General features: G+C 43.5%; 1 protein-coding gene across 2 annotated transcripts in view; it reads right to left on the bottom strand.

Moving 5' to 3' along the window:
* Window positions 1-8,603, bottom strand: part of LOC140491577 (aldehyde dehydrogenase family 3 member A2-like) — a 39,509-nt gene extending 30,906 nt beyond the window's left edge. For both annotated transcript variants that reach the window (XM_072589981.1, XM_072589980.1), the window contains exons 1-2: window positions 8,429-8,603; window positions 1,363-1,535 (exon numbers count right to left, since the gene is read on the bottom strand). In XM_072589981.1, coding sequence (XP_072446082.1) covers window positions 1,363-1,524 — 162 coding nt within the window. In that variant the 5' untranslated portion in view covers window positions 1,525-1,535; window positions 8,429-8,603. The remainder of the gene's footprint in view (window positions 1-1,362; window positions 1,536-8,428) is intronic.
* Between the last annotated feature and the right edge of the window lie 4,665 nt (window positions 8,604-13,268).

Below are 13,268 nucleotides of genomic sequence, written 5' to 3'. Positions count from 1 at the left end.
CATTTAATGGGTCAGTGTGAAGATGGTCAAACCTATGACAAGAGCATTTACATTACGGTCAGCCTTCCAACCAGTCTGCAGATTGTGACACTTTCTCTCCTCTCACACCATCCCAAGGAAAATAAATATTTTATTAAAAAAATGGGAAATACCAAATTAACGCTTCAAACTTTAGAATTTTTGTAAAGGAATGAACATGGTGTTTCAAGCAGGAAAGGCTGCGTGGAATCTAGTTAAAAGTGGTGAGTCATTTTTAAAAAGTCATTCTTGAGATTTGGACATCACTGGCCAGCCCAGTTATTGCCATCCCCCACGGGCAACCACATTGTTGTGGGAATGGAGTCACACGTTGGTCATGCAATGTTAAAATATTAAATTGTATGCTCTCTGGAAATTAATGTAATGTTAAAGGGTTAGACTGTACAGTCTTTCTCCAAAAAGCTGAACATTCTGGAGGTGGGTGGGGGTGACATCCCATCTCACAGAGAGCATGCAGGAATGCAGATGACTATCTGTGTTAACGCACACTTCATCTGGGCAGCCATTTCCTACTATTCTACAGTGATCATCAAATTAAACTCTCATTCAGTCCCTTCCATTCAGAAATGCTTTTTTAAGCCATTCTCAAGCCAAACAAATTCGTTTGTGTGATCATCCCCAATACCGCAGTATATCACACCCACATTGTCCGGGGAAATAGGGGAGCCAGAACCCGTTTGCAGGGCCGCCCCAAAACTAGGACAGATCACACCTACATTGTCTTGGGGAATCACTGAGTCAGGAAACCGTTTGCATAATGATTCCCCAGGATTAGGGCATTTACAGTTACATTATCTCCGAGGCTGATCTCATCCTATCATTGTACCTGGGGTAACATGTGGTTATGGGAGGGCAGGGGGAGTGGCAAGAGTATCTGTGAGCATTACCAACTGACCTGTATAAAAGGAAATGTGTTTTCTTTGCTGAGGGCCTCACTTTGACTCGACTTTGCACACCTGCGAGGAGGGTCAAAGGGGGTCACCTTAGCTTGTGCAGGCTTTAATAAACTTTAACTGCTTACAGAGGTTGGTGTGCGCGAATTGCATCCCGTGTGTGAAACCTTGGGAAAAGAACCTAACAGTCAGACCAGAGAAGGATGGGCAGATTTCCTTCCCTACAGCAGATCCACGAATTGAGGCTTTCTACAATCAACGGCAGTTCCTTGGTCAAAGGTAGGCTAGCTTTCTGGTTCTGATTTTTATTGAATTCAAGTCTCTCACCAGCTTCCGTGGTAGGATTCGAATTCATATCCCCGTACTATTAGCTTGGGGTTCTGGACTACCAGCCCAATAAGAATTCCCTCCCCCGAGCAATGTTCCAAACCTTGTGTAAATCCTTTCTCAGCGCCACTAAAAATTCCTCCTTTTTCTCATCGAGCATTCTCTCCAACGCCTTCAGCTGCTGGATGCGGAACTCCAGAGGCCGGCTTTTCCCCTGATTGTAGGCAGCTCGCGCAGTAGATACAACAAGTTGGATCCCTTCCATGATGGGTCAACCTGCCAAGGGACACAGGGCGATGGTAAATTGCCTCAAGCATAGACCAGCACTAAGGTGCAGAAATATAGAGAACCTACTGTGTATTTGAATATTGCTTGGTCATTGCTATTAGAGGAATGTTTAAGTCAGTTGGTGTTTCAAAATGTGACCGTCCCATATGTTGAAATAGATTTTGCTAGTCATGTTAAAGTAAATGAGCATCAAATTTGAGCACTGTCTAATTGTCACTGAAACAGGAAATGCACCCAGCAAGAACAATAAGAGCTTAATATTTCAGCTCTAACCCTACATAACCAGATAGATCCTATGGAGGTGTTCAAAATCATGACGGCTTTGGACAGAATCGAACAGTGAACTGTTCCCACTGGCCAAGGGATCAAGGTGATTGACAAAGGTGACATGAGGAAAAACATTTTTACATAGCGAACTAGACCTTTATAATTTGCTGTTATTAAAAAGAAAGAACATGGAGGGTAACAAAGAGAAAGTGACAGTAATGGTACAGGTATACTGCTGGTTTTGAATAACAAGCACAGACAATGGACTGAATGGCCTCCGTCTGCATTAACAGTTCTGTGATGTACCCTTATCCAAATTAATGGAGTTCAATGTAGTCTGAGTTCTTTTTCATAGATTCATACAAATGTACAGCATCTCTGATTTCTTCTGGAAAAAAAAGTTATCTGAAGGATATTGTCAAGCTGGAGAGGGTTTGGAAGAGATTTACCAGGATTTTGATGGCTATGGAAGGTTTAAGTTATAAAGAAAGGCTGAATAGGCTGGGACTTTTTTTTCATTGGAGCATAGGAGGTTGAGAGGCGACTTTATACAAGTTTATAAAATAATGAGAGGGTATATATAATGTTAATGGTAGTTGTCCTTTCCCTAGGTTAGGGGATTCTAAGACAAAGGGGCACATTTTTAAAAGTGAGAGGACAGAGATTGAAAACAAGGGCCAAATATGTTTTTTTTTAAATGCAGAGGGTGATTCATGTGTGGAAGGAAGTTCTAGAGGAAGTGGCAGATGCATGTACATTTAAAAGGATAGTTGGGTAAGTTCATGAATAGAAAAGGTTTGGAGGTATATGGACCAGGTGCAGAGAGGTGGGACTAGTTCAGTTTGGGATTACATTCACCGTGGACTAGTTGGACTGAAGGGTGTATTTCTGTGCTGGTATGGCTCTAATGAAAGCTCTCCTTATAGCTGCTGCATAAATTTGATATTAGTCTCTACCATGTTCATGCTTCCAAATCTCTAATGTTTTTATTAAAATTGAATTTCATTTGCACTTCACTTTCCCTTCTTACCTGGAAGAGAAATTGCCCAGTTCTCTTACTTCCTGACCCAACATTAAGTTTCTTTCAACAACCAAGTCTCTCGTCCATTTAGGACATTCAATATCAATTACTAGTAGCAACAACAACTTCTGACAAGTACAAAACAGAGTTTAAGGTGATGCTTGGTAAAATAGCTGATTATGTTGATTAAAATCACATGAGGTCCATGATACAATGGGAGATACTGGGGACCATCTTTCTCCTCCCCAGCCTTGCAAATCCAGTTGCTCTGCTCATCCACCCACGTCCAGATCCTTTTCCAAAAGGAAGATTAAACTAGCATTTAGGGAGGAGAATATCAATAGAACGTAAATCTAGGAAGTTAGTTTTCGCATAAAAACAATGATTAAACTGCTAACAAAAAGGATGATATCACGGATAAGCAAAACTGGTCAGTATTCACACGTGCAGCTTGTCATACAGCCCATGTTCCTGGATATAAAATCAGTTTTAAAATTAGAAAGCATGATTTAGAGCAAACTAGGCAAACTTTAGTAGGAAGTGGGAAGAGAGCATGTTAGGGCCTGTTTGAGCGTGGCAATTGCTGGCTGCTTGCGTGTGTACAAAAGGAGTCAATTCTCATAACTTCACAAGTTACTTTATTAACATACTAAACAATACACATGTAGGTTTTATTCCAAACTAAAGCTTATATACTTTCCCACAAACTGAACAAGAACCTGTTTGAACACATGAGGGTCCTCTGACACTTCCCAAATAGTCAATAAATCTAAAAGCTAATACCCGATCAGGATACCTGCTGCTGCTGCTAATGAAGGCTGATACTGACCAGGCATTTCCCTTTCGATGTTGTCACCAAGTCCTGGATGTTAGGTTTCCTTCTGTGATAGTTGATATCCCAAGTTTTCCCAGAGGGTCTTTTATCTTTGTTAAAAAATCTCTCTCGAGTCGTGCTGGCTCAGGCTCATCATCTTATCGCGTGCCTTCACTTTATTGGCCCTGAACCAGAGACCTTGATTGTACTACCATGTTGCTCCTCATCCCACAAGTCTTTTGTATTACCTTATCTTTCCTACTTTTTTTGCAGATCTAGATGGTATCAATCAGTTCCGATCGATTCAGGCCAGTATCTGGACACAGGTTCAGTTCACGAGTTGCTTTTCCCTGTGTCAGCAGCTTTACATTGAGTATCTCCAACAGCCCCAGGGAGGCTGGTACCCCCTCCCTCTCCCCCTGCAGCCCCGGGGCAGCTGGTACCCCCCAGATCCCCCCTGCAGCCTCAGGGCGGCTAGTACCCCCTCCCCATCCCCCCTGCAGCCTCAGGACGGCTGGTACCCCCTCCTCCATCCCCCCTGCAGCCTCAGGGCGGCTGGTACCCCCCCATCCCCCCAGCAGCCTCAGGGCGGCTGGTACCCCCTCCCCCATTCCCCCTGCAGCCTCAGGGCGGCTGGTACCACCCCCCCCCCCCCCCCCCATCCCCCCTGCAGCCTCAGGGCGGCTGGTATACCCCTCCCCCCAACCCCCCTGCAGCCTCTGGCTAACAAGCTTAAACAAAACAAAAAAAAAGCAGAAGAATTCACCAAACTGGTTTCTTTAAAGATTAAATTTGGGTATCGGAAGTGGGAGTCACTGGCTGAAGCCCATCGAGAAGGCGATGAACTGTTTCCTTGAACCTCTGCAGAGGTTCACTCAGAGCAAAAGGCAGCCCTTTGGCCCATTGAATCTGCACCAATACAACTACCACTAAAAGTGCTTGGTTTTGGTAGAACTGGAGAGAGTGTACTTGAAGGGCACAGTCCCTGCTACTGTTAGCATACCTGCACAAGCACACCTGTTCCTCACACTCAGTGAAGCTAAAAAGAAGATTGGCTGTGTATATTTTGTAAAATATGGGTCTGGTTATCTGGTACTTTTGACAGGAAGTGCAGTATCCAAAGCTAAGTATGTTACTTGGCAACGGCTTGAAATAGATGTTAATGCAATTCTACAAAATGGAGAGTTTGGTTAAGTTTCAGTGGTATTGAATTTAATAAAAAGGTGATGCACCAAACTAAAGATGGTCTAGTGTAGAAATTCTAATTCACTTAAGAATAATTTTCACATCAAAATATAGAATGAAAAGACACCATTGCAAGTTACACCATGAAAAAATGTAAATACAAGGAAGAACTGCTGGGGTTCGCTGCATTGCAAGTGACAGGAGCAGACTGACTAAACACTGGATCATTAAGTAGTTGATCAAACAAGGCATATGAAGTGCTAAACTGCAGGAAACAGAATCACCGGACACCACATTTTCTAAAAATCAATTAGTGTTGAACATAGACAGAACATAAACATATTTCTCCTTATAACTGAACATGCAAGCAATGACAGATTGTAAGATAATCGTGACTCTTCCAGCCTGTGGCACAAATTCAGCACTTTATCGAAATCATGATTAAACAAAAAAAAACTGTTCCCTACCCTATCTGAAAGTCTCACAATCCTCTTCAGCACAGACTCCGGGTTAATCTTTAAAATATATATTTTAACAATCCAGGCAGATTTTCTCCAATTATGCAAATCAAAACTAACTCAATGATCGATTGGCCTCAATGACATGTTCCAAAATACATTTTGTAAGAAGTGATTGCTGTTCCTATCATAGATGGTTTCAGCTCTTGCTTGAAGGAGTTTAGCGGATTAGCATTCATTGCACAAGAGGGAAGCTTGTTCCAGAGATATCATTCTCTCGGAACAAGGATCACATTCTGATATCTAACATCATTACAGCCTTAATCAACTTGGTCAAAAGTCACACAACACCAGCTTATAGTCCAATGGGTTTATTTGAAATCACCAACTTTCCGAGGGCTGCTCCTTCATCAGACCTTAGAGTCACATCACTTCTGACTTGTCCACCCCAGTCCAACACCAGCACCTTCACATCTTAAACTACTTGAAAAAAATTCCTTAATCCTCCTTAAACTAATTGAAATAAACTTTTGACTCAAATACAATCTAATCTCTTTATCAAGGCTGCCATAGATAGTTTTAATTAACTTGATTTGACATGTTAGAAAATACTAGGCGAAAGGGAGGATTGCAGATGCTGGAGACGAGAGTCTAGAGTGTGGCGCTGGAAAAGCACAGCAGATCAGGCAGCATCCGAGGAGCAGGAGCATCAATGTTTTGGGTAAAATCCCTTCATCAGGACTGGGAGCCTAAGGGTTGGAGAGATAAACAGGAGGAAGGTGGGGGGAGGGAGGGGAAGGTAGCTGAACATGCAATAGGTGGATGGAGGTGGGAGTAATAGTGATAGGTCAGAGGGGAGGGTGGAGCAGATAGATGGGAAGGAAGATGGTTAGGCAGGACTGGTCATGAGAGAGGTGCCGAGTTGAAGGTTGGAAGTGGGATAAGATGGGGGAGGGGGAAATAAGGAAACTGGTGAAATCCACACTGATGCCATGGGGTTGGAAGGTCCCGAGGCGTAAGGTGAGGTGTTCTTCCTCCAGGCATTGGGTGGAAGAACATCTCATCTTCCACCTTGGCTCCCAGCCTAATTCCCGATGAAGGGCTTTTGCCCGAAACGTCACTCTCCTGCTCCTCGGATGCTGCCTGACTTGCTGTGCTTTTCCAGCACCACTCTGTCGATGTTAGAAAATACCTCTGGAGCAAATCGGACTTGAACCTGGGCTTTCTAGGCCAGAGATAGGAACACTACTACTACTACACCACACATGCCCAAGTCTGCACACCATAAAACAGCTGTGACTCAGAGGACTGAGAAGCCAGGGATGGTCCACAGCAACCAGGATGAGGAGGGATGTGCTGGTTCACACAGATTGGCTGGCAAAGGGAAACTACTGAAACCCTAACAAGATACAAACTTTCTCTCATGTTTTAAACTTTAGAAGATTTTTTTAAATCATTCAAGAATGCGCAAAATAAATTGTTTCAGCTTAGGGAGAGGGTTTAATGTTTAAAAATCTTTTTTTTGCTTCTGATAAAAGGCAACTGCTAGAGAATGCAACTGGAGTTTTAGGGTAATGCTTCCCCCTAAAAATAACGACTTTCAGGAACGTGCCTGCAACTTTAAATGAGGACTTCCTTCAATATGAAGTCCCAAGGTGCTTCACAGGAAGAACTAGTGAACTAAGTGTGACATAGTGCCACACGAGGAGATATTAGGACACAGATGCATAACAGCACGATCCACTTGTGATCTCCTCTTCCAAGTGACAGCCAATCCTGATTTGGGAATTATATCACTGGGTCCATTGCTATCACTGGGTCAAAACCCTGGAACTTCCTCCCTAACATGACAAGAACCCTGGTGGTTCAAGAAGGTGGCTGATCACATTGAAGGGCAATTAGGGATGGGAATAAGTGTTGGCATTCAGTCAAGGCACTTAAGAGGGCTCTGGAGGGCATTTGGATAAAATTCAAATGCAAAAGGTATGGGAAAAAGTTGGTGCTAGGTAACAATGCTCATTTGACAAACCAGGGAAGACACAACAGGCCAAATGACTTCCTTTTGCTTTGTAACACATCTGTGAAACTTAGGACAGGCTTTGGTTGAAGAGGTAGGCTTGAAGGAACACATTAGGGAACAGATAAGAGTTCAGAAAGGGAAGCCCAAGAAGTCAAGGTCAACAGTAGTGATAGACCCAACCACTGGTAGTGCTGAGGTTAACACTGGGACACTCAGGGCTGAGAAGGTCCTAAAGACTTTAGGGCTGGAGGAAATGACTGATAGAGGAGAGATAAATAATTTAAAAGCTATCGTGAGAAGTTCAAAACCCAGACAGGCCAAACTGTGCTTAAGCTGTATGAGACACACATAGAAGTTAAATAACGAATTTTGAAAAGAGCAGTATTGCAACACATGCAGGAACATTGAGAAATACCAAGAAAAACAGGAGGACAGTTGTTTGGTTTTGAGGTCAAGCCCTATCATATGACATTATGCTCTTACTGTTCTGATCATTAATCAGAAACAGGAGTGTATTATACAGCTCAACTCTGTATAATACTATTTATTAGCACTGGCAATAGTAGAGGAAGATATTGCATAGTTTGTTCTTAAGTGAAAGATAAACAGTGCCGTTAGAATAAAGGGTGTTCTGACAATCAAAAAAAAAGTCTTGTCAAATTGAGTTGGGTGGGACATTGGGAAAAACAGTCTCGGGAGAAATTGCTAGAAAACCTCAGCAACTCTGGCAGTATAGGCGAAGAGAGAAACGGAATTAACGTATCAAATCTGATAAATGTTAAAAATCACCCAACACCAGGTTATAGTCCAACAGGTTTGCTTGGAAGCACTAACTTTCGGGGCACTGCTCCTTCAGCAGGTGGATGTGGAGAAGAGGTTGTGATGAAGAGGCAGCGCCCCGGAAGCTAGTGCTTCCAAACAAACCTGTTGGGGTATCACCGGGTGTTGGGTGATTTTTAAACTTGGTCCAGGCCAGCCCAACACCTGCACCTCCAAATCGAGCCTGATAATGACACTTCTTCAGAGCTGAACTTTGTTTCAGATTTCCAGCGTCGGGGTAATTTTGCCTTTAATAAATAAGCACATTCCCCATCAAGATTTCAAAATGATACTTACGCTTTTCCCGATGATTAAAGAATGTGGGAGGTCAGTCCTGACTTGGTGGGGGGGGGACCTGGGAATGAAGCAGAGGGATTCCTGTGCTCTGATCTGCTGCAGTTGCTCTGGCTGCCAGTGGTCTGAGCTCCGGCCGATCACTGTATCTCAGCTCCGCTACTTTGTTTCTTGAAGCAGTGATACATTCCAGAGCGCCAGCAGCCGCAGAGGGACAAACCACCCAGTTCAAAATAGCGATCACGCCCAGTACTCGGTTCGGTAGCAATCGCCTTTCCTCAAAAGTGTTTCAAAATATCCCCATGAATTTAACTGAGCAACACTTCCAGTTACAGCACAAGGACCATTCGGATGAAGGGCTTTTGCCCGAAACGTCGATTTCCCTGCTCCTCGGATGCTGCCTGAACTACTGTGCTCTTCCAGCACCACTAATCCAGAGTCGGGTTTCCAGCATCTGCAGTCATTGTTTTTACCCCGTCAGAAATGTGTCAGCATTCATGTTTCTGTACTGTTTTTTCACACCTCTTTATCCAACCCCGTCAGCATACCCTGAATTCCCTTCTCGCTCAGTTGTTTGGTTCTATTCTGTTCAAATGCACCTGAGCACCAGGAGAGGCAATGGCCCAGTGGTATTATCATCAGGTCTATTAATCTACATGATGTTCTAGAGACTCAGGTTCAAATCCTACCAAGACAGATGATAGAATTGGAATTAAAATTCAATTCAGAAAAATCTGGAATGAGGATTACGATCTGCTTGTCAGGCAAAACCCCTCTGGTTCGCCCCAGCCCTTTGGGGGAAGGAAACTGTCATCCTTACCTGTTCTGGCCTATATGTGACTCCAGACCCACAGCAATTTGGATGCTTAACTGCCGTCTGGGCAATTAGAGAGAAGGAATAAGTACTGGCTTAGCCACTGATACCCTCATTCTGTGACTGAATAAAGAAAGCGGTTCACCTCACACAATCACAATTGGAGATAGCAATGAACTTCATTTTCATGAGCAAGCAAGGCAAGAAAAAACATTTTGCACACAGGAAATAGTATTTTGGTTGGTTAGTTCAGTTGGCTGGACAGCTGATTAACAAGGCAAAAGTGAGGACTACAGATGCTGGAAATCAGAGTCTAGAACAGAGTGGTGCTGGAAAAGCACAGCAGGTCAGGCAGCATCTGAGGAGCAAGAAAATCGACATCAGGAAGGGCTTTTGTCCGAAATGTCAATTTTCCTGCTCCTCAAATGCTGCCTGACCAGCTGATTTACAATACAGGGTAATACCAACAGCGCAAGTTAAATTCCCACACTAGTTAAGTCACCATGAAGGGTTCTCCTCCTCAATCTCTCCCCTTGTCTGAGGCTGTCAGGTTAAAGAACCATCAGTCAACTCTCTGTGCTGAGAGCAGCCCTGTGGTCCAGTCAGACTATGGTGACTTTATCTTTTGGTTTGGAAGGCACTGCCTGAAAATATGGTGCAGGCAGATTCAATTGAGGCATTCAAGAGGCCATTCGAAGATTATTTGGGTAGAAATGATCTGTGGAGATGTGGGGAAACTGTAAGAGATTGGCCTTAGATATAGAGCACAACGGGACTAATGACCTCCTCCTGCACCATAATGATTTTGTGATTCACAATGTCACCACTCTCTGGATGAAGAGGTTTTTCAATATTTTGCTTAAAAGAAAGTCCTTTTAATTCAAATAATGGATCTGTAATATATAGATCTTATTTTAGTAAGAAACCATGAATCAAACATTAAATGTTTCAAAACCCAATACAGTTTATTTATGTTCTTTAGGAAAGGGAATCTGCCATCTTTACCTGGTCTGACTTACAAGTGACTCCAGACTCACAGCAATGTGATTGATTCTTAACCGCCCTCTGAAATAGCTGAGCAAGCCATCCAGTCCAAGGGCAGTTCGGGATGGGCAAAATAATGCTGACCTTGCCAACAACACCCAGATATCGTAATCAACCTGTGCAGGGATGTTAAGACACATCTTTGGAGCAGGAGGGACTCACGCTCATTGTGTTCAGAGGTAGGGACATGACCACCACATCACAGGAGACCCACACCAGCAATCAGTGTGTAAAGGTGAAAGGTTTCTTTGAAGAACCTTTGGACGAAAGGATGATCTAGATATTTTCCTAACCAAGCTGTTCAGAGATATTACTACACACCTCTGAATATGTGAGACTTGAGCTTAGGTCTCTCAGTCCAGAGGCAGGGATACTACCATTGTGCCACAAGAGCCATTTCACCAGCAGCATCCATTTATAATTAACCTATTTTTCTACCAACTGGTTCAGAGACATTATTACACACCATTAGAGCACGTGGAAATTGAACTCTGGTCTCTTTGTCTTGGGTAAGGGACACTACCATTGTACCACAAGTGGGTCCCAGCTAACAAAACCCACATCCCATAAAAGAATAAAAAACACATGAAATTAATGAGATATTACTACACACCTCTGAATATGTGAGACTTGAGCTTAGGTCTCTCAGTCCAGAGGCAGGGATACTACCATTGTGCCACAAGAGCCATTTCACCAGCAGCATCCATTTATAATTAACCTATTTTTCTACCAACTGGTTCAGAGACATTATTACACACCATTAGAGCACGTGGAAATTGAACTCTGGTCTCTTTGTCTTGGGTAAGGGACACTACCATTGTACCACAAGTGGGTCCCAGCTAACAAAACCCACATCCCATAAAAGAATAAAAAACACATGAAATTAATTAATTCATTCACAAAGATGTGAAACCCACTTACAAAGCTAGCATTTATTACAAATTCTTAATTGATCTTAATCAGGTGATGATGACCCATCCCTTGGCAACTGACTGGCTTGCTCATTAAGAATCTGCCAGATAACTGTGGGTCTGGAATTACATCTAGGCCAGGGCAAGATTTTTACAATAGTCCAGCAATTCAATTATTCATCACTCCTGACACCTGCTATTTATTGCAAACTTAATTAATTAGCTGAATTGAAGTTCCTCAGCTGACATAATGAGTTACAAATCCTTGGATTGGGATTACTAGCCCAGGTTCTGAATTAGCAGCTCCATAACATAAACATGCTTTCATACCTGATCATCCCACAAGTTTATTAATATCTTCTTGTTTACCCTCAAATCTCACCTTGCATTCTTTCTACCTTATCTCAGTCTTTCAATCTACCTTTTGAATTCTTGAATTCTTTCTGTCCTGTATTGATTATGTTCCTTCTGAAGGCAGCAAAGTTACTTGCCTTAACTATCCCCTCATCATCTCTCAATCTGAATCATTAATAGATGTTCAAAGTAGCAGGAATCGTCCAACTATCCCTGCGATGTTTCTGTCTGGTCTGCGAACTCCACATTGTCGTCACTGATACTGTATCTTTTTTTGTCCCAAAATTAATTTTCCAACCAGCTTTACATCTTTGTATCCTATTGATTAATTCCCAACATGGATCATTGTAATATGCTCTTCTAATTAAAAGTCACTTTAGTTCCATATGACAACATATCCCAGTGCTCCAGACCATGTCCATTCCACAGTGGATCACTGTCCAGAACAACACAACACTCTGGAGTGTGTGATTTTTTAAATCTTGTACAAAGTTAGTCGATACAGTGTGATTCAGTTCCACTGATAGAATATGATGTGCTGCTCTTTAGCTTAATGTCTTGCTGCAGATCGATATGAGCCTGGGTCCGTTCATTATTGAGATTCTGATCCTGCAGGATTTTGTGGTACAGGTGAGTGAGATGCTCTAAGGAACTTATGTGCAAAAAAGACTCAAACCACTTGTGATATGCCAATGCTGCTGTTTTATTCCTGACAGCACAATTCATATGCAAGAGAAAGTGAGGACTGCAGATGCTGGAGATCAGAGTTGAAAGTGTGGTGCTGGAAAAGCACAGCAGGTCCGGCAACATCCAAGGAGCAGGAAAGTCAACATTTCGAGTATGAGCCTTTCTTCAGGAATGGTGGGTGGCCCAAGGGGGCTGAGAGATAAATGAGTGGGGCTTGGGGGAAGGTAGCTGGGAATGTGATAGGTAGATGAAGGTGGGAAGGTCAGAGTGGAGGGTGGAGTGGATTGGTGGGAAGGAAGATGGACAGATGGAACAGTTCAAGGGGGTGGTGCTGAGTTGGAGGGTTGGATCTGGGATACGGTGAGGGGGAGGGGTAGTGAGGAAACTGGGGAAATCCACATTGATCCCATGTGGTTGGAGGATCCCAAGGAGGAAGATGAGGCATTGGGTGGCTAGAGTGTGGTGGTGAGGAAGGCCTAGGACTTGCATGTTCTTGGCAGAGTGGGAGGGGGAGTTGAAGTGTTCAGCCACCAAGCAGTGGGGTTATTTAGTGCGTGTGTCCCAGAGATGTTCTCTGAAACGTTCCTCAAGTAGGCGTGTCGTCTCCCCAGTGTAGAGGAGACCACATCAAGAGCAACAGACTATGTGTGGAACCACTTTGGTCTGAAAGAGGTGGAAGGATTTGAAGGAGAAATTGTTGAGGGCGCGGAGTAGTTCAGCAAATCAAATAAGTGGTAGAATTAGTCCTCCTGGGAGCAGATGCGGCAGAGAGTGGGATTGGTTCTCCTGGAAGCAATTTGATGTGTGTGGAAGTACAAATAAATCTCTGTCGGATTTGGAAGGATCTTTTGGAGCCTTGTATGGAGGTGATGGGGGAGATATATAGGCACAGGTTTTGCACTTCTTGCAGTGGGAGTGGAGGGTGGGTTGGTGGGAGGGCGTGGTCCTAACAAGGAAGTCGTGGAGGGAATGGTCTCTGCAGAACATGGATAGGGGTGAGGAGGGAAATATATCTCTGGTGGTGGGGTCTGTT

Source organism: Chiloscyllium punctatum, chromosome 19 (assembly GCF_047496795.1).
Source record: "Chiloscyllium punctatum isolate Juve2018m chromosome 19, sChiPun1.3, whole genome shotgun sequence".
NCBI lineage: Eukaryota > Metazoa > Chordata > Chondrichthyes > Orectolobiformes > Hemiscylliidae > Chiloscyllium > Chiloscyllium punctatum.
Note: the sequence above shows the minus strand (reverse complement) of the source record. Positions and strands in the feature narration are given on the sequence as shown.